Consider the following 22,288-nt stretch of genomic DNA (forward strand, 5'->3'; position numbering starts at 1 on the left):
GAAATTCAGTGTTTGTAGCATTCATCATGCAACTGAACAACCAGAAGATCTAGAAAAAACCTTAACAAGTACAGTAGGCAGCTAGACCTTTTCCTTGCACTTTCTTTGATTACTAATTGCATATGCAGTATTTTGCCTTCGAGACGCAGAAATATCAAGGCAATTAATACAGCTTCATTAAAAGATCAAATTTGTGAGTAAATCATAAAATGCCGTTGCAAATAAGTACTTGAAAACTAAAGAAAGGAAGGAATGAGAGAAGGCAGAGGAAAGAAAGGGAAAAATGGAAGGAATGAAGGAGGGTAAGAAAAATGATGGGCAGCAAGATCAGTTTGTGTTGGGAACTCAACTAGTGTTGTGGCTGATCATCTCATCATCTGATGTGATGTAGCTAATGAAAACATGTCAGCTTACATCAACTGTAAATTCACAGAGCACGACACAAAGACATTTGGCTTGAGGAGGGCAACTCTGTAATAAATATATTTAATAAACCTGTTTTGTATATAACGTTTTCTTGAAGACCTCAAGAAGATTTGGGAAGTGGCAGGATGTCTCGCTCTCCATGTGCTGTGAGTGTAATGTGGATATTCTTTGATATGTGCCCTTTGATATTCTCTTTACTGGCTCTAGGTATTTTAATAGCCTAAAGAATCAACACTTTGTAAGTGCAAATATGGAAAAATACCTATTATATTAAAAGGCAAGAATCACAAATGATAACTGCTTAACTTTTTAATCATTTTATTTATAATGAATGTGACTATCATCATCAAATTGTTGTTATAAAATGTAGAATGCCATGTGTTTATGCCATGCTAATTCTTCGTTCTTTCCTGTGACATTGTAAGAACATTGTTTGTATGGGCTGAATGACTCCAGCTCACAAGCCTACTGTAAATTATACAGCCTTTTCAAGTACAGGCTACAATGACACAGAGAGGATGTTATAGTTACTGCATTTTAGCTGAAGCATGAAACAGCATTTGGCTGTCTGTCCAGCAAACAAGTGTGGAAAATTCAATTTTACAGTTTCTGCCACAAGAGCCATATGTTCAGTGTTTTTATATATGTGTGATTACATTTCCCTAGAGTAAGGAAAGTTCTAAATAGCATGGTAAGCTGAGAGACAGGTGTGCTAGGGGCATGCTAGAGGTGAGCACTTTCTGAATTTCAACAGTAAATTGTGCAGCTGTAATCTAATAACCAGTATGATGTGGGTTGAATTAATAATTTATAGTTGGCCGTATAAAAAGTGCAACACTGGCAAGTTTTCTTCTCCTTTTTTTTTTTTTTTTTTTTTTTTTTTTTGTCTTTTTCTTTTTAATTGTGTCAGACATTTAAAACTACTTTAAGCTTGTTTTATGGTAGTTGCTAATGGATTAGTCGCCTCAACTAGAGTGAACATTTTTCTTAAACATTTTCTGTTTTCTCTGTTTTGTTATGTTTGTAACAGAATTGTGTCTGTCAGATGAGATGTAAGACAGCATGACATAATGCAGTGTGATGCAACGTGAATGAAAGCTAATGTTTTGCAATCTTACCCTGAACATACTGATGGCCATGCACAGCCTCCCAAAGGCATGTCTTCTTTACTTCTCTTGAACCATGCCAGTAGTTTCACCTTGTCATTGACTTCAGCGGAAGTGTGGGTTGCATTTCTGAACAGTTCTAGTCATGGAGACTGTGTTACTGTTCTAAGAGGCTACGATCTCAAAATCATCCCATTCAACCCCCCCCATGTCTCAGCTATTTAAATTAAAATTATATACCCTGATTATCAAAATTATCAAGGCTTTTATGTCAGGTCTAGAGTAACAGTGATCTGTTTTGTTGTATCTTGCCTAGAAAATTACTGAAATTGACATACTTATGGAGAAAGGACCATAAGTTTATCTGTATCCAATGGGTAGTAAATAGAATGTGTCCTAGAGAAACCTGTCTCTGTGTCATTTTGTGGAAGCAGTGACCATCAGAACCGCTTGCAGGTCCAAGGGCCATTCTGCAGCACTGACCTGACACTGATCCTGGCAGAACCAACCTTTGCAGTGCCAGTGTGAATAGCATCTTCTTGATGTGCTTATACTGGCTGTCTGCTTCTCATCAATCATAGAGGCTCCTGAGGATGTCAGCAATGCTGACAGCTTTTTCTGTTGTATAGTATTTAATCTAAGATGAACATAACAGCATATTGCTTGTAATATTACTGCAGAAAGTAGATCTCCTATACTTATTTCAAATATGCATCAAATGAGACTTAATCAAGGATTAAAAATTGCTTTGAGCAAGCCAGTTTGGAACTAGTCTCTTCTAATGTTATGTGTTATCATGTAGATGCAGTAGGTGAGGGCAGAAAACAGATGAAAATTCCCAAAGGAACATAAATGCAGTTTCTGCAATTTCATGTTCTTGACCTTGCATAAATAGCTGAATGTTTGGGTGGTTTTTCAATTTGGTATTTGAAAATAGCATCCATCTTACTTCTGCAAGAAACAATTATATAGTATGAGCAAACAATCTTTAAAAAGTGCAGTATCTCATTAAGTGTTGCACAGTTAGAAGAATTTATTTCTCTAAGTAGATAATAACGTACAGTCTTGTGTCTTTTACAGTTCCAATTTGTAATGTCATTTCAGTTTCTTAATATATTTGTATTGAATGCATTTTCTTTCTGCAACCTAACTCAATCATGTGCATGTGCTGTTTAATTAGTAATTAGAAATAGGGTATCATGAAGATACGTATAGATACACAAATAGATAACAGTCTTTAGTATTATCCTAATTAGCAGCAGTTTAAAGCAAACACAAATGGCACTTTGAGTTCACAATTTTATGTGCCATTGTTTATGAATCTAAATTATTGAGATATATACAGTAAAAAAAAACACAAAACAAAAAAAAAAAAACAAAAAAAACCCTGAAAAATATTTAGTCTGGGGGAAATAAAACTTGATCTTATGGGTGCATATAAAGATATGCAAATCTTTCTAGTAATGTACTACCGTACCAACTGAGGGCACCAAATCAGAATGGCAGTGTTTTGGCGCATATTTAATCAGTGTAGATAAAGCCAAAAGATTCAGAACAATGCTGAATCACACCTATAATTTTTCATGCAGTTTTGTTTGCTATTGATACTGCAAGACAGTGTTTAGCTGCTGTATTTTAACTACTGCTGTGTCTATGGAAGCTACTGACATCATGTCTCAGGCTCGTTACCCTCCTTTCCAACCTATGGCTCCTCAGTTATCTTTTAATAGTATGCAACCAATCTGCAATATAAGAAATACATGGTACTATGTTCTGTTTTGTTAAGATTATTAGAATACACTTGAGCTCCAACCCTGTAAATCGCAAGTACCTGTACTTCATAATCACCAGGGAGTTTGTGTCTGTTGTATCACTCCCACTCTGGTAATGTTAAAAACTAAAAGGTGTCATAGGTTGTTTATTTTTTTCTTAGATGTGTTTGTAAAGTTAACATCAAAAATTCACTGAAAATCATGTTTTGCACATCCATATTTTGTAATGCTCACTACATTTTAGGTATATAAAACTTCTATAATGGCCTTGGAGAGTGTTCAGAGAAGGGCAAAGAAGCTGGGATGGGGTCTAGGATGTGTTGAAGTTACAGTCCCTCTGCAGATGTTGAAGAAACGTTTAGATGTTGTACTGAGGAACATGGTTTAGTGGGAAATATTGATAATGGGTGGATGGCTGGACTGGATGATCTTGCAGATGTTTTCTAACCTTGGTGATTCTGTGATTCTATAAGATAATACAGTTTGCACTGTTGAGATTATTTTTCATAGAATTCTTCCTTCATAGTATCATAGAATCACTCAGGTTGGAAAAGACCTCAAAAATCATTGAGTTCAACAACAACCTACCCATACTACTCTAACTAACAACCCTCTGCTAACTCATGTCCCTGAGCACCACATCCAAATGGATTTTAAACACATCCAGGGGCGATGAGACAACCACCTCCCTGGGGAGCCTATTGTAGTGCTTAACAACCCTTTCTGTAAAGAAATGTTTATTGATATCCAACCTAAACTCACCCTGACACAACTTGAGACCATTTCCCCTCATTCTGTCAACAGTGAGAAGAGACCAACCCCGCTCTCACTGTAAGCACCTTGCAGATATTAGAAGAGAGCAATAAGCTCTCCCCTCTGCCTCCTTTTCCTCAGACTAAACAGCCCCAGTTCCCTCAGCCTCTCCTCTTAAAAGCATATTCTTCAAGCCCTTCACAAGCCTTGTTGCCCTTCTTTGGACCTGCTCCAGTGAAGAGTGAGCAAAGCCTCAAAATGGTGGTAAGGTAACATTTTGCTATAGAAAGGGAAAGGGGAACTTCACAGAAACCAAGACAAAGGGTAACTGTACATTTAAAAGTGCAGGGAAAGGGGGAATTACAGACACTTAGTCAAAATAAAGCCAGAGAAGAGGGCAATAAAGATAAGAAGAAACTGTCCGGAGACCTCTGACAAGAAGGATTAGATCCCCCCCCCCCCCCCGGGCAAGATGATGCCGACATGGGAGAACAATAACAGCAGATAACACCAAGAAGAAAACAGAAGAAGAATTTCACCCCAAAACATCGGCAAGGGTCACGGGGAATGGTGTCAGGGGGAATGAGGGAATGGGGTCGCAGGGAACGGGGCCATAGGGAATGTAATGAATATGTAATCAAACTGAGGAGGAGACTATTGATTATGTATTAGCTTAACCTATATCTGTAACACACTTTTCTCTTTACGGTGTGCAAGTTTGGAGGAGCTATCCCCCTTGCACCCGGCGCTGCGCAACGCTGGAATAAACATACCTGCTTTATAACCCATCTCTGGATTATAGAGTTTGATTCCGCAAGTCAATTTGGCACCCCAGATGGGACCCTCTCTGTTCGGCTGCAGGACCAGCTGAGAAGGGGGACGCCTTTGGCGCGCCCCGAGATTTCTCGGAAGGACTCCCCTCCCTCATCTGATCACTGCAGGAGCAGACAAGAACCATCTATCTGCGGACCAGGTATGTGAAATGGGGGACCCGTAAGTCGTGAGGAGACGTCCTACGCAGGGCACAGTGGAGTCGGCGTGCTCCCCCCCAAGGGACGTGAGCTCACGGGTTAGGTTAGGTTGCCGGCTGGGTTAGGACTCCCTAGGGAGTGCCTACAAAGGGGCCAGTAAGTCGTACGCATGGTAAAAGAGCTATTGCTCACATTCAGGTGATTGCTAATTGGGCAGAGCTTGTCTGCTCTCTGGTACAGGGTGATTTGGGTAATCCTGGGATAATTGGTATCGTACAGCACTGTTTATATAGGTGACCTAAGTCAACAACTAGCACCGGTGTTCTTAACATCTTTGGTTAAGCTTAACAAATGATATATTGTAATTCTGTTTGAATTGTCGTGTGAGTGTGGTGTGAGTGAGATGCAGCACAGCTGCGGGGCGAGTGCGGAGTCCCGACCCGCGGTTCCGTCCTCCCGCGAGGGAAATGGCCGGGGACGGACGAAGCGAAAGTTGTCTCCAATACTTGTTTATCTATGTTTTAATACGTGTTTATTTTGTATTATTAATTACTGGTTTTTGTAAAGTATGTGGTCATAAGTCATAACAATGCTGTTGTGTCAGAAGTGGTTTTACTTATAAAAGAATACGGTGGTTTATATTAAGTTACAATGGGAAAATCACAGAGCAAAGAGGTCCCTGCGCGCTCACCCCTGGGGTGTATACTGGCACATTGGCGAGATATCGCTGGGGAACCAGGAGGAACCCTGAGCCGAAAAAAAAAAAAAATTCTGATTAAATATTGTAATCAGTGGTGGTTGATTTATAAGCTAGAGGACAGGGACAATGAACATATAGAGGAATGTCTGTGTGGAATGAGCATCAAGCCATTTATGTGATACTGTGTTCTGCCTGCGAAGAGGTGTAAGGGAGGTGGGTCAGTCAGTGATGGCTCTGTGGCGAGAGGTGTATAACTGAACGATATGGATTGCTAAGGGAAAGTTATAAGGTAGTAAGAGTGTTTATGGAAACTGAAGAACTGTGTTGTTTGATTTGTGGGTTTTGAAGGGAATGGGACAAACTGTTTGGCTGGTATAAGAAAGTGTAGTTGTTAATGTCATACGGAAGTATTGTTGAGGGTACGTGGAAGTGTAAATGAGGGTACAAATAGTGGAATAGTGTACAGAGGAAAAAGGGTTAAAGAGAAAGTGAGTTTATCTGTGCTGGCATGAGAACAACCCCCCCGCACCGTTCCCCTGCAATCAGAACTCTCAGAGTGGGAGAGGGAGCCAGGGTCAGAGACTGCTGCTGTAAACAGCAAAGGGGAAGGTGGAGAGGACAGGGCACTGGAAGTGAGAATAGCCTTCATGTGCAGAGATCTGGGAAATCTGAAATCTGGGCAGCAATGGATGGCTCTGGAGAGGAGGTGAAATGTAATGATTAGAGTTTGGAAAGTGAGAAAGTTTGGGAAGGACAAAAGTTGAGGAAGGCAAAGATAAAAACAGGGATGTCAGGTCTGAAGAGAGGTGTACAATAAGAAGAAAACAAACAAACAACAACAACAACAACAACAAATAACAAAACAAACACCTGATTGAGAATCAGAGATGTTCAGGGAATTGAGAATAATAACAGCTGTTACTGTTGTGGTGCTAGAGTAGGGCCATAGGACCCAGGGATCCCCCACGAGGAAAGGGGGGGGAGGGAGGCTTGAGGAGCCCAGGGAGGGCTCTGCCCCGCTGGAATGAAAGCAGTGTGCAAATGCAGTGGGACACTGGTAGAGAAATCCGACCAAGCTGAGTGAGAAGGAATTGCCTCTGATTGCAGAACTGAACAATGAGAACTTGGGAAGTTAACCCTAGCAGATACACCGATGAAACTGCAGCTAAGGAAGCACGATAAAGTAGTTCATTTTCTGATGGATATGGGAGCTTCTTACTACCCATAGATGGTTTTGTAACAGTAGTAGGTGCTACTGCCCAACAAGAAAAGGCTTACTTTTGGAATTAATTAAATATAAGCTAAGAAAACAAGTAGGAATACAGAAATTCTTGTACCTGTCAGGTTACCCTGGCAAGAAATTTAATAAAACTGGAGCTAAGGGTCAAACAATATTGGCTGATTAAGAATTGTAAGTCTGACTATTAACACAAACTGGGAAAAACAATGTTATACCCCCAGGAGCCACAGCAATCTCAATTAAGACACACTTAGGGGTGTGGGCATCAGGGCCAAAAATTAAGCCCTAAATATAAGTTAAAAGCAAGAGCTCACCCACTCAGGGTAAAGTGGTGCCCTTTGAGGATATGTGACTGTAGAAGGACAAAAGAAATAATAGATAATTTTTTGAGTTTGAATTACTAATTGAATGGGAATCCAAGTACAAAACTCCAATTTTGCCAATTTGCTAGATTTTCGGATAGCAAGTGCTTTAGTTTGGTAGAAGACATGAGGACAAGTAATGGAATTGTTGAATGGATACACTCAGTGATGGAAAATCCATGCACTTTATCAACCAAGTTAAGGAATGAATAGGTGGAGTTTGCCTTCTGGATTTGAGGGATGTCTCTTCTGCCTGGTTTGACTAAAGGAAGCCTAAGGTTATTTGCCTTTGAATAGGAAAACCCTAATAGAGGGAGAAGAGACTCAGTTAACCTGGACAGTGTTACCCAGGGTTGTGAGAACAGCTTAATGATCTTTGAGAACTGGTCAACTCATGAGCCTGAGACCTGGGATCCTCCATCCTAGGGTGGAACTTTACTGGAGCATGTGGATGCCACAGCAACAAAAGGACTGTGTACAATAGACTGAGAGTTTGCTGAGTTTCTTGGTTTACAGAAAGCACAAATAACTCAGAAATTACAGCTGGACTTTGGACCTTAAGGACTGCCAGGAAAGAAGCCATCTGCTAAGCCCCTGAGCTGCAAACTGCCAAGGAACTCCATACGTTCCCAGGAATGACAGGAGGGTGCTGACCATGGATACACAGCTACGGACTGATGGTAAACCTCAAACAGCTTGAAGTGAGTAAGGGATGGTGCCTGAGGGCAGTGGCTGCACTGGTGTTCAATATTCAAGAAGCCTATAAATCTACACTGGGCCAAAGGACACCAGTTTTAATATCTCATACAGTGTTTACTGTATTGGAGGCAAAAGGGGGACATTAGTTCATTGGCTCTCACCCCAAAGATTCCTGAAATACCAGGCCATCCTGGTAGAGCAAGATGATGTAGAAATAATTGTGACTAATATTGTCAACCCAGTATCTTTCCTTAGCGGAACTCCCGGAGAACCAGTATTACATGACTGCTTTGAATCAACTGAAGCTGCACATTCCAGCCGGTCAGTCGAACCTGAAGGACGAACCCTTAGAAGATGCAGAAGACACCTGGGTTACCAGCAGCTGCAGTTTTATGAGACAAGGAGACTGTAAGGCAGGACATGCAGTAACTGCTACTGACCAGGTAATCGAAGCACAACCACCAGCTGCGGGGACTTCCCCTCAGAAGGCTGAAATAACTGCCTTGACAAGAGCTTCAATCATATGGACAGATGCTAAATATGTGCCACACGCTCATAGTACCATCTGAAAAGAGCAAGGATTGCTCACACACAAGGAAAACAGCCTGATTTAAATCTACCAATGGTTATTATATGTTGTAAAAGACATCAGAAATGTAACACTGTACAGGAAACAGAAAATAAGATAATAGATCAGGTGGCAGAACAGGCAGTTGAAGAGGGCTTCAATTCCAGACGGTAAACTTAAAATCTCTGAAGCCAAGTCAAAACCTGTAAAATATTCTAAAGAGAACAGGAGTCCAATTAATGATTTAGAAAGGAATAGAGCAAGTTGACAGATGGGTGCATGCCCAAATGGACATTGTTATGCCCTTTAGTATTTTATGGAAATTGGTTATAAAGGAAGATAAGAGAATATATTGGGCAAACTAACACTACAAAGTACAGTCCCAGTACCAGGAACAGGGCACAAGTGGGCCTCACGGGAGAGGGCCTTCCAGGGCAACAATGGCAAATTGATTTTACAGAACTCCCAAGAAAAGGGGGGTATTGCTGTATGAAAATTTCTGTAACCTTAGAAACAATTGAGGATGCTGCTGCAGATGCCTGATGGACAATCCAAAAGGAGGTATCCTGTTTATCGAAAGATGCATTGCAACATGGAGTAGGCAGGGATAACACCGATTGGGGAATAGTTTTCTCTGGACCATGGGATAAACTTACTAGTTGCCAAATTTAGGATGACTGAAACAGTTTTTCTTAGCCTGCGTCACCTTGCTATTCTTGGTGTGTTTTACTTGTGTTGTTATAAGATGCCTTTTGCGTCTGCACCAAGGTACTGGAAGGGAATACGAGGTTTGGAAGAGACATGAGCTGAGACAAAAGGTAGAGAGCGGAGCCTATTTTGAGACCCATTAAGAATCTAGCAGGTAAAAGACTGCTAGATTAAAGAAAAGGGGGGAATTGAAGAGTGAGCAAAGCCTCAAAATGGTGGTAAGGTAACATTTTGCTATAGAAAGGGAAAGGGGAACTTCACAGAAACCAAGACAAAGGGTAACTGTACATTTAAAAGTGCAGGGAAAGGGGGAATTACAGACACTTAGTCAAAATAAAGCCAGAGAAGAGGGCAATAAAGATAAGAAGAAACTGTCCGGAGACCTCTGACAAGAAGGATTAGATCCCCCCCCCCCCCCCGGGCAAGATGATGCCGACATGGGAGAACAATAACAGCAGATAACACCAAGAAGAAAACAGAAGAAGAATTTCACCCCAAAACATCGGCAAGGGTCACGGGGAATGGTGTCAGGGGGAATGAGGGAATGGGGTCGCAGGGAACGGGGCCATAGGGAATGTAATGAATATGTAATCAAACTGAGGAGGAGACTATTGATTATGTATTAGCTTAACCTATATCTGTAACACACTTTTCTCTTTACGGTGTGCAAGTTTGGAGGAGCTATCCCCCTTGCACCCGGCGCTGCGCAACGCTGGAATAAACATACCTGCTTTATAACCCATCTCTGGATTATAGAGTTTGATTCCGCAAGTCACCAGCACCTCCATGTCCTTTCTGTAGTAAGGTGCCCAAAACTGAACACAGTACTCGAGGTGAGACCTCACCAATGCCGAGTACAGGGGCAGGATGACTTCCCTAGTCCTTCACACCATTCCTGATACAAGGAAGGTTAGAATCCACATGGTAAGCCCTGTTACTTCAGTTTTGCAGAAAAATAAGATGCAGGACACCAAACCACAGAGATTTTTGTTTTTAAAGCGGTAGCGGGTGTGTTTTGATAATAGAATTTAACCCTGTATTTATGGTGCATCTAAGAGGTTGTGGATATCATGTTGCTGTCACAAATATGTTTTAAAATATTTCTTTATTTTATGTCTAGGACGATTAAAAAATGGTGATTAATGCATGAAACTTCACCTAAGAAGTACATGACTTTTTTCCTTTGTGCTTTATGGAAATTCAGTATTACTTTAAGGTGATTAGTGTTCCTGCTTGAGTAGAAGTCTTTACTTTCTCAGTGGAAATATTTAAAGAATGCTTCAGTGGAAATGTTAAAGGGAAGATGTTCTAGGGGAGCTCCAAAAATGTTACCAGGTAAAGGTCAATGTGCAGATTGGTTTAGTCATACAGTCCCTAATAACTAGACTGTAGAAGAGTTCATTTTTCAGAAGGAACTGTCGGTCTTATTCATTGTTATTTACTAATATGTTTTGTGACCCTGTAAGATCTTGTAAACAGCTGTAAAGCTGTTATCTGATTTGCAAATTAAGCTACTTTGATTTTTACTGTGAAAAAAAAGTAGCGGATATCCAGTGTGAACTTGTGTCAGTGGTGCCACTGAACAGCATGCCTAGAGCTCTGAAATTATGATCAATATATAAATGAATACAATTTAAAGTGGCGGGTAAGATCTCAGCAGCACAAAGTAGAGGGGCAAGATCAACTCCCTCAATCTGCTGACCATGCTTCTTTTGTTGCCTAGCATAAGCCTAGGATATGGTTGGCTTCTTGGTCTTTGGGGGCACATTGCTGGCTCATGTCCAGTTTGCTATCCACCAGTACCCCCAGGCTGTTTTCAGCAGGGCTTTGCTCTATTCTTTCATCCCACAGCTTGTATTGATAGTGGGAGTTACTAAGACCCAGGTGCAAGACCTTTATTGGATCTCAAGATGTTCTCTTGGGCCATTGCTTGAGCCTGTGTAGGACTCTATGTGATCTTTCCACATCCAGTTCTGAAACTAACTCTTCTGCCTTTAAAATGAGATTTTTGAGTTACTGCAAAAGAATTTATTACCACCCATGCTTTCCGCAAATGGGACGTAGCAGTCTAATTTGAAAGGTCGTATTTGTCTTTTTCAGTTGGTGTCAGTTGACTGCATTGATAATTAAACAACACTAAACTTAAGAGGTTCTGCTTTAAGTGTGAAGAGAAGATTGAGTTAAAGTAGCATAATGAACTAATCTGAAACTTTCTGTACTCAGCCTCAGTCTAAGGAGAGAAAAATGCTAGAAAGCCTACAGGATAAGAGAAATCAGGAAGGAAGTAGTAATAGGCAAAAAGAAGAGAGAGCAGATGATGCTCATAGCACAGTTCTAAGGAGACATATGGATTTTCCCAGTTTTCAGAACTGGGCTTCTTGGCAGTATACTTTTCTAGCATAAAACCACATCGCTTGAACTGTTTTACAGTTCCCAGCCTGATGATTTAGGCATCCAGTGACATAGATTGTAATAAGGAACCTGTTCTAAGATCCTGGTATGTGAACAGGACTCTCAGTGAAGTGATCTGGGAGAGTGGCATCAATAAAAAATGAAAGTGACAAAACTGAAGTAATCAGATTTAGTGCAGGCAGTTATCTTTCACGTTGCAGAAGTCTGGCAGAAGCAAAATCCATCAAGTCCTACCAAAATACCTCTCTTTCCTGCATATCTTGCTTAAGGCTGAGTTGCTCTTAGTCTGGTGAAGCTCAGAAGAGAATTGAGATTATTACCTTATTATTTCACAATGAGATCAGCTCTTTACCTTAGCCACGTGGTTCTGTCTCACTTTACTAGCTGTTGCTAAGCACCTGTAACAGTAATAGTGATGTTTACCTGAAGCCTCAATTTATTTTACGTTACCTTAGAAAAGTAAACAAAGTAATAAAATTCATTGTGTCCTCAATGATCTCCATCTGCAGAATGAGTTTGCAACTATGAAGATAGTCTTGTTTTAAAGGGCACTAAATCTATCTTTAGCTTGAGGCTTTAACAGTGTAGAATCTTAGGCTTTCTGAAAGAACTTTTCTCAATACCGCCTCTTATGTATTTCATATCTTGTATGCAACTTAAATTGTTTCCCTTTCCTCTTAATGCATTTTTTTCCCCTTCATTTTGATGGATCTTGAATACAGTTGTAGTAAATGCAAGGAAAGAATAAAGAGTTTGAGAACTCTGCCTTTCTGCTGATTTAGAAGGAAAAGGAATAAAGGAGTAAAATTACCTACATATAATCTAGTAGCCTTGAGAGAGCAATTATGGTATATTAAATTTTTGGCACTGAAATGGTTATGTAGACAGGATTTATTTTTATTTTTATTTTTATTTTTATTTTTATTTTTATTTTTATTTTTATTTTTATTTTTATTTTTATTTTTATTTTTATTTTTATTTTTATTTTTATTTTTATTTTTTTAAAGCATTAAAAATCTTTCAAAAAATGTTTTCCTGCAGAGAAACATATTTTGCCACATTTTATTTCTATGTTAACTTGTTTGAATACTGATTTATTGGTCTTTGGAACGTTTCTGTATTGGAAAGGGAACATGAAATATCTTTTTCTTTATTTGTAATGGCAACCTAATTCAACTGATGTATAATGCGTATTTCAGCATTGAGAACTTCATTAAAATAGAGAAAAACTTCCACATCCCAGCAATTAAGATGTTTTGCTCTGGTACACAGCAAAGCTGCCGTAATGGCAGGAGTTGTTTGAGAATTTCTTGCTGAACAGTAATATTTGTCTTTAACCTTCACAATGATTTAATTTCAGTTGGATGCTGAATCAAAGCTTAAATGTACATAGGAAATAATTGTTCATGGAGCTCTTGCCTGATTCTCAGAGTACTGATCTAAGACTTTGAAAACACCAGCATTTTTGTTTAATCAACACAATCAATGTGTATATATCCTGTGGCTAAAAGATTCGAATTTAAGATGCTTTATAGACTGATGAAGTTGCAATCACTTTGTGAATGCCTGTATCAGAATTTAATTACTGCATCTGTTTTAACATTTACTGACTGTTCATCTCACATAAGGCGGACTCAGTGAAGGTACTAGACTAGGCACAGCCAGCAAATGTAGGATTGAAATGATCTGTGTTTAAAAGAAATCAATCTAAATTTTGCAACATAGTTGCTGTTTTTTCCCCCCTATTTAAGTTTTAGCTGCCAAACTCAAGAACATTGAATGATTCAGAAGCAACTGATTGTGCTAGGAAGGATTGAATGTGGCAATCAACAGATCATGGAGCTACAACAGCATTGACTCTACATCCTAGCCAATGACAAGAAGTTAATCATGGCAGACCTCATACCCACAGAGCACATGCTTACATCACAGCTTACAGGCTTAGCGTTCAGAAATATTGACTCAGACATAGTCAGTGCTCACGTGAACTTGGACAACACCAGTGACATCATCCTGTTTCTCCTCTGGCTAGTTCAGATGAAAGTCTGTTAGGAGCAAGACTACAGACATACATTCCCCCCAGCATATGGTCTTAAGTACTCAGAGTCCCCATAGTTGCCCCTAGATCCCATTCTCCCGAGTAGTTGGCAGCTATAGGCATGTGAGCCGAAGGGCACAGCCTTGCTCCAGTTGCTCAGACCTTCATGCAGTCACATTTGTGCTCGCACACATGCAGAGCTAGGCAGGAGTCTTTTGGTTCCCCATTAGCCCTTCTCCTGTGGTGTCATGCATGGAGGCACAAAAGTTTAGATCTTGCCCCTTCAGACCTCTGAGCTGTGCAGTCTCTCCCATTGACACACTCCCCCCAGCTCCCAGCACAGGTTACTTGCTCACTGGTCTCTTCTGGCTGTGTCTTCACAAATGCACAAACGCTCACTCATAATTGCTAAAAAACAAACCAAATCCTTTCTATTCTGTGTTGATTTCTCCCATAAATAACCCCTAGTAAATGATTCAATGCCAAAATGCTTTTCCCCTGCATCCCACAGTGTTTCCTTAGACAGTGGCCTCCACCTCTGTTTGAAAGACATTTGGGAGAGCTACTCCTGTTGCCCCATTTTGGTGAGTTTCATGTCAGATCACTGGGCTATGACTCTTTTGGTGTGGTGCTTGGAGAGGCCCAGGCAGGGTGTCTCTTACTGTGCATCCTACACAGTCTTCTCTGTGCCCTGGAATACCTGTGCTCTGCTGGGTGTGTGGAGGTGGGCCTGTGATGGGTTGAGGTGTTCTCTGATGGGCCTGGAAGGAGCCAGGGCTGGGGCCTGTTTGGACTCCCCCACCTTTTGTTGTCTGTGCTCCTTTGTGGGTGCAAGGATGAGATATTTATCATATGAGTGTACCATAGATGAGCAATGAGCTTGTTTTTACTGATTTCAGATAAAATTGCACACGATTTCTTACCAGACTTACTGAAATAAAAAATTTTTGCAAGCACACTGTGAGTAAATTTTTACTCATTTCACATTGGCCTGAGACCATCTTAAATGCATTTAAATTCTGGTGATGTTGAAGCTTTGCAGTATCAGCTCTTCCTGGCCTTGAAAGTTGGCAGATAACCAGCAAGGAGAAGCTGGCACCAAGCAGCCAGGAGGGTGCTCTGTAAATTCCTCATCCCATCGCTGCTGGCTGGGGGTATTTCACTTCTGCCAGTGAAGATCATGGCTTGTCATTGCAAATAAATCTTCAGTGATAGCTCAGTTAAAAAGAACTTGATACTTTCTGCTTTTATAGGTTCCTCAGAAAGTAGCTTTTAATCGTGTTGTGGGAGTTACTTAATAATTAATGTTTAAAGGATACTTGAAGTAGCCAAATGCTGTTTGGAACAGTCCTCAAAAAATTGCGCTTGTGCATCTTTGGCCATTTGACAGTTCTGTTCTTGACTGAAGTTAATTTAAGAGGTGACAATTTTATAGGGCAATAACACTTTGGGTAGATAGCTTCAGGGTGAAGCTTCAGTGGTGAAAAGCACTAATGGAGTGCACATAGTGCACAATGAGGTTTTTGATGAACTGCAGGTCCTCAGTGGCAGGCAGGGAAATATGAGGGGCTTCCAGGTGAAGTCAGAATAGAAAACAGAAAGGTAGCATGTCAAAATGTGCTATTAAAAAGAAAAGGCCAGAGAAAAGCAACTCGGTGTGCAGCCCCCTACTGAGGTCTCACACCTATCTACTGCTCTGCCAGACCATTTGATGGCAGTAAGTTGCTGCCTCACAGAGTCACCCCTAAGAAGTGGTACCCAGCTGACACTGCTGTCAGGCCGTGGGGCTGTGTGGATGTGGGCTGGGCTGATGACAAACCTGAAGCAGGGCCAGAGTGATCCCCTTGCTTCCTGGCCTGGTCAGCAGGGGGTTGTCTGCACAGCAAGATGGGTGTACATAGAGGGCTGCATGTCAGGAGGGGACAGTGCCTGTGCCTCTGGAGAAAGCAGAGAGGTCAGACCCAATAGCTTCTGATTGTTTCTAATCTTGAAATACTGTATTGCTGTAAGGAAACAGCAGTCAGTTTTATCAAGCTGTCGGTTGTGATAGTCAGCAACTTAGCTCATTAACTTAATTTAGGAGAAATAAAACCTGCATGAAATTGGAGTAAGAGCCTCAGAATATTTTTCAATGTGACTTAAAGCAAGTTGTGGCAAGACTGGACTATGAATTAATGTCAACAACAATTTAATTCTGTATTAACTTGTACTTCAGGAGAAAGTCGTACATTCTTTTACACTTGCATAGTGTCTTTGCACTACATAGGGAACTTTTTTTCCCCTTTCTCATTAAAAGACATTTGTGAAACTATTCCTGTCATGAGCTTTGCTCAGAGTCATTTAAGTTTTGGTTAATACTTATTTAAAATGGCAAAGTTCCTGCAAGCGTACATGTGCATGAGTTAGGGGAGTCATAATTGCAAATGTGAGGTGCTCCTGGTGTGTGAAAGATGTAGATCTGAATTTTCTGTGCAGGAGACAGAATATAAAATTACTCTCATAATTAAGATCTCACAAATAAGGAGAAAAAAGAGAAGATGGACTCAGTGACTCATGCTGCTATCTATTCCAAGAAAGTGATCCATGCTGTTTTATATAGACTGCCAGAGGGAGCTAATCCTAAGGTGAGCTAGCTGAAGGCACAGTTAGGGGCTAGATCCCAGTAAGGTTTTGGTGCTCCTGGGCCCTCTGAAGACTTGCCTGGAAACACAACATCAGTATCAGAGATCATTGAGGGACAGCATGGTAAAATGAAAAACTGTTCAACTTTTGAACACAGCTGGTGCCAAGGAGCCTATAAGTGAGCCTTGCTGGGGGCAGTTCAGAATATAAAAGGACTGAAGATTTTGTTATAGCAAAACAAAACAAAACAAAACAAAAACCAAACTTCCCTGTCTAAACTTTTATTTGTGGAATATTCCTCGATGCATCTATTTAAAGCTGAAATATTATTATTCTTATTAATATGAATAATTCAGAGTAGGATCAAGCTACTATCAATAGGTGATAAGCAAATATACTTCGTAAGGTAAGCTTTAGTTTCTAAAGCTGAAATTGGTGTCAATAATTTTAAACTATGATGCAAGAGCTTCAATTTTATTATATTACACTTTTTATACTGTGTTGTTAAAACTCCTGTTTGAATTACCTTCTTTGAGGCAAGCCTCAATAGAAAATGAATGTTAATAATACAGTTTGTGTTCATACAAACAATGATGTGGCACCAGACTAATGAAGTATTGGCAACTTGATGCACCTTCAATATTAAAATAATTCAGTGTAGTGATATTCTCCTCAATGAAAAATGGCATAACTTATTTTTTAATCTCTATACTTGGCACAAGGGCCAGAGCTGAAGTGAATGGCACGAGGAGATTTTTCTATGAGGTGTGTTCATTTGTATTCAGCATGTATTTCTTTTGTGTGTATGTTCAGCTTGACAGAACTGATAATACGAGTATTCTTCTAATATTTTCTTGTAAGTGCATTCAATTTATTTCTCTTTTTCTTTGTTTCTGAGCTCCCTGGCATTTGTGGACATGATGTGCTATTAAGGCACCCATAAGAAACAAAATCTTAGTAATTAATCTAATCAGTATCCTATTACTGGTCTATGGTGTCTCTGCATTGGTTTGAATGATGTTTCATTGCCAACTGTTATCTAATTTGCTGCCACCCGTCACATGTCAGCATCTTCATTCCTGCTCTCCAAGTATATCCTCCTACTGAATCTCACTTTCGGATTTTAAGTGATTTGGTGCTTCATTTACTCCTCAGCAGAAGTGTAACATTTGACAGTTCTAGAGCATTTTGACTTACATTTATTGACAAAATAGGTATTATATCGACAGCAGATGATCCTTTACTTTCCCAATATCCTTCTCTTGACATTTTGAGTCACAACCAAGCAGGGACCTAAAAGGTTGCCAGTTTTCTCAGGATGCACATTTTGTGTAGTCTCTGAGCATTGCTAAATTCTGGAAAGTAATCCTCCTTGCAATTTCCAGTGTGGAGCAGTGAGATTGCTAGGAGTTGGCTATGTATTAAATGTATTCAGGGCTTTTATTCACTTATTTGTATTTACTTAACAGATCATTAAATAAATGTGTATATATAGGTATGTAAAATTAGGATTGAAGCTGACTAGCACAAAGAACATTTTCTTATCTCTTTTGCTTTGTGCTTCTCGAGTACAAAGTAAATAGGCAGCGGATATATATGTATAAATATATAGAAGAGAGCAAAAGCAAACTGGAGAAAGAAAAGGCTAGACATGGTAAGAAATGACTAAGTTAAGTGGAGATAAAAATGTTGGCTGTCACATTTGTCATTAGTTTATTTTCCAAGAGAATAATGCACCATAACTGGAATCTACGGTAAGGACTAGTAAAGCACGTTTTGGAATAAAACCGAAGTGTGGGAACATTTCAGTTTAAACTATTAAATTCAGATTTCACTTATGCAGAATTCAAGTAAATGTATTCAGTATTCTACTCTGTCTTTATTGTTCTTGTTCTAGTTTCTTTACTCATAGTTCCTATTCTCACATTCTTATTTTCTTACCCTTTTGGAGATTTTTCAGTAGTGTAGAATAAAATGTTTCAGTTTTTTCTTCTCAAATAGAAAGAAAATTATCATGATGGTGGTAAAATGTGGGCTATCAGAGTTGTCAAAATATGTTGAGGGGTGGAACAGAGATGGCTTAGTGGGGCTTCTGAGGTTTGGTATGGGTAGAGGGCACAGTGGTTAGGAATAGTCACTGAAGGCTGCAGGAACTTCTGCAATTAGGTATGTAGGAAGCTGCAGGATTGGGACCATTTTGTGGGTGGAAGAATTCACTTGCTAGCCTCAGCAATTTCCTGTATTTCCCTTAAGTGTTTGCTAAGAGACTGGGGAGGTAATTTGTTTGTCTGGCTAGAAGTCCAAACTGTAGCTAAAGTTTCTGTTACATTATTCATGCAATTTCTGCTCCTAAAAGGGTACTTTGTCTGTGGTAGATTTTAGGCAAATTGCAAACTCACACTTGATCTACACTTGATCTCCTCTTTCAAATCAACCCTTTCATGTCAGGGTGGTAGGAAGGGAGCACAGCTTACAGGAGATACTTATTTGATTTACACAAAATGATTTGTGGATGTTGGTGATATGAAATGCATTATTACAGTTTTAGGATAGTGGGTGGTCACTATAATTTTCCTTCCTTGATTTTCAGAAAAAAATATTTCTGTTGTAATTAAGTTATTTAAAATTGGTCCCTGACATTTGTGTGACATTTATGCTGTGGTTGTAGGAAGAGGAATGCAGTGCCAAGAATCTGCAAGGATACTGACAAATTAAAATGAACGGTGCATAGCTGGAAGTTCCATACTGTGTTCATGGTGTAATATGTGCCTTCTCCAGTAACGTTTAATAACATCAGTGTTTTATTAAAGCAATATGAATCAATTGATAGATATGCTAGAGAAGATTTTTACTTTAAAGACCTCCTGAATCCCTGCAGCCTTTTTATCTATTCATGAGAGTTTCTGTTATATTTGAATTTAGTAATGATTACCTATTAGTTCTTCAGCTTTAACTGTGAATCTCTTTTATTAGATGAATTTTATTAAGATTTGAAAACCTCCCACAAGCATTTGACAGCACCACTCGGAAATATTCAGTCTCAGAAACCTACTACTGTGAAGTTAAAAATAAAATTGCAGCCTGAAATGCTTTCCTGGTCTAGGTATAACAATAAACACTGGGATTACACTTGTTCTGAAGTGCTTAAATGTATTTAATAATCCAAGCATTACAGTGCAGAGAATGTCCTTAAACTTTTCTCTCCTCAACTATTTCATTAATACTTTAGATCAGAGCCAGTGCAACCACTGTGTGTGGGATTAACAAAATCGGGTTGTAAATTAGTGAGTGTGCACAGTAAACTGACACTTTTTGCTGAAGACTTCCCGTTAACGAGCTGCTATAGCCTCACAGAGTCTGTAGGATGTACAAACCAGGCAGACAGAAATACCTGCTGAGTAAATCCTTAATGCTGTTGTTCTAAAATCCTAAAAACAAAGTTCACACTATCTATCTTGATCAGAGCCCTAACAGTGTTATATTACTGAAATTTGGCGGTATTTCTTAAGTGTGACAGTATTATTGTTGGTATCAACAGAATGCATAATAAACATGACTGCATTTTGCTTTTGATGAAGGCATGTTTCAGATCTCCAAAAGCCCTTATGCTTTTATATATTATAAAATTTCTATATAAAAATGATTACATGTATATATATTTATATAAAAAAATTGTAAATGGCATCCACCAAATAAGCTCTGAAAGCTTTCTAGCATGACAGATGTTGAATTTATGGCATCAAGACTAATGCTTAATTTTCACATTCGGATGAATATGTCATTTGTTATTAATGCTATGTAACCTCAAATAATGATTAATTGCATAAAAAGAAGGTAGGTGTCTGAGAAAAGCCAATGATGGGGCTTTGAATTCAGAGAGAAGCGCAGTTTAAATGCGATTTTACATGGTGCTTGAAATACAGAAAAAAATATGATAACATGGAATTTCCATATAGTCATTCATGTAAGAATATGTAAAAATACACTAAAATGCTTGTTTTGCTTTCTTCTTCTTCAGGTCAAAACTGTGGAGGCTTAGTACAGGGACCGAACGGTACTATAGAAAGCCCTGGATTTCCTCATGGGTATCCAAATTACGCCAATTGCACGTGGATCATTATCACAGGAGAACGAAACAGGATACAATTGTCGTTTCATACTTTTGCCCTCGAGGAAGATTTTGATATACTGTCAATTTATGACGGACAGCCACAGCAAGGCAATTTAAAAGTGAGGTAAAGTACTTTTTCATTCTTCATTTGTTTTATGTCTCTCTCACTCTCTGATTATATGTAGCATCAATCTCAGTGCAAATTTCATCAGTTCAAGGGTAGTTCCAGAAGAATCCCCAAGTACAGGAAAATCCTGCGCTGAAGTAGCTCTTTTAAATCTGCCACATGATGGAATCTAGATTTGGCATAGGCACCCTCTCCTGTAGGCACCTGTCCTCATTCCTAGAAAGTACTCCTGTTGAGATCACACTTTTGTGATACTGTGCCTACAGTATGTGAAGCTTCAGCTAAATACACTGTTAAAAGAGTCCCATTGAATGTGTCATAGGCAAAGTAGTCTTTGAGAGGCAATCTCATTAGTGGGTGTTAGGCAACCTCTGGAAATACCAGATTAAATGATTGCTTATACCAGGGAGTTGAGCTGTGAATTTTTTGACTCTGTTGGAATTGAAATTCTTTTGCATCTACATGTGTATACAATTTTTAAACAATTAGGGACCTCTAAAGGCCAGAAATTATGGTGCCTTATATCTTTTAGTACTACTAAAATTAGGAGGATGATTTACAGATTTTTTTTATTTTTTTTTTTTATATTCAAGCTTTTCAAGAACACGACTTTTAGATTTTGAAACATTAATTTCTGTGGTACGTGACTTGTGTTTCCTCAGCCATTTGCTGGATCTAGACAGCAGCGATTAAAAATCAGCATTGCTGTTGGTGCTGCTCTGTCATTTTCTCTAAAGGCGTGAGATTTATGAAGTACTGTAAAGCACTACTGTCAGTTCTGTTTTCTGATTGCTCTTTTGCATGATTCTGATTTATATTATACTGCTAAAACAAATGTTGTAACATCACCAGCGTGTTCTGCATTTTTAGTGAGTGTCATCACATTTCTGACAAAAATAATGTTCTGATTGATTGTTGACTCAGTGCAAAATGTTTCGAAAAGTGTGAAGCTCCCCATGCTTTACCGCAAAGTATATGTGCTTCATTTCCAGCCCTTACTGACTTTCAGTACTTGTATCACCTATATACAAGGAACACTTATGTTTAGGTCAAATGCTGTTATTATCAGTAACTAACATACACGCTCCTGTTACACTAATTTGTTAGTAGAAAACTGTTTAAAGGAAGAACACCAGTTGGTGTTCTGTGGTTATGAATGCAGAAGACAGAAAGTTTACCTTGTAGGACACTAATGTTAAAAAAGCAGAATTTGAATGACAAGATGTTATTGATGTAACTTGTGCTCTGTGACTTAAATTTTCCTCAGCTTAGTTGCACAAAGCATATTCACAGGCGTGCCTGTCTACAATTGCACATTTGAAGACAGTTCACTCAGCAGATATTGGGAAATTATAGTCTTGCATTTTAGCTGACAGTGTTCAAGTGCAAGAGAGCTTCTTGGAACTTCCCTTTCAGAGTATGCATATTATTATTGTTTTTGCATAGGTGGAAATACTCTGCTAGATTTTTGATAATTATATTTCTTAAGCTGTCACAATGAAAGTCGAGATTTTCCTTTAAAAATAGTCGTGTAATTGTATATAGCAAATTATAATATTTGAGTAATGTTCATCAAAGACTTTATATTGCCTTTTGTATCTGTTAAAGCAAAATAGAGTAGAACAAAATTGTACAGGTTAGGTTACAGCTAGGTTACTGTACTTCTTTAAGAA

General features: G+C 39.2%; 1 protein-coding gene and 1 long non-coding RNA gene across 6 annotated transcripts in view; one reads left to right on the forward strand and one right to left on the reverse strand.

The window, feature by feature from the left end:
• CSMD1 (CUB and Sushi multiple domains 1) overlaps nt 1-22,288 on the forward strand; it is an 883,639-nt gene that overhangs the window by 184,350 nt on the left and 677,001 nt on the right. For all 5 annotated transcript variants that reach the window (XR_014944901.1, XR_014944902.1, XM_015859302.3 and 2 more), the window contains exon 2: nt 20,396-20,612. Coding sequence is in view for 3 of the 5 variants with exons in the window: in XM_015859302.3 (XP_015714788.2) it covers nt 20,396-20,612 (217 nt within the window). In the remaining 2 variants the exon portion in view is untranslated. The remainder of the gene's footprint in view (nt 1-20,395; nt 20,613-22,288) is intronic.
• LOC146761543 (uncharacterized) lies at nt 5,534-10,083 on the reverse strand. The gene is made up of 2 exons (XR_014944903.1): nt 10,033-10,083; nt 5,534-5,775 (listed from the first exon to the last, which is right to left on the reverse strand). It is a non-coding gene; the product is annotated as an uncharacterized LOC146761543 (long non-coding RNA).

The sequence above is a fragment of the Coturnix japonica genome, chromosome 3 (genome assembly GCF_054131305.1).
Source record: "Coturnix japonica strain WE chromosome 3, WE-NBRP24, whole genome shotgun sequence".
Taxonomy (NCBI): domain Eukaryota; kingdom Metazoa; phylum Chordata; class Aves; order Galliformes; family Phasianidae; genus Coturnix; species Coturnix japonica.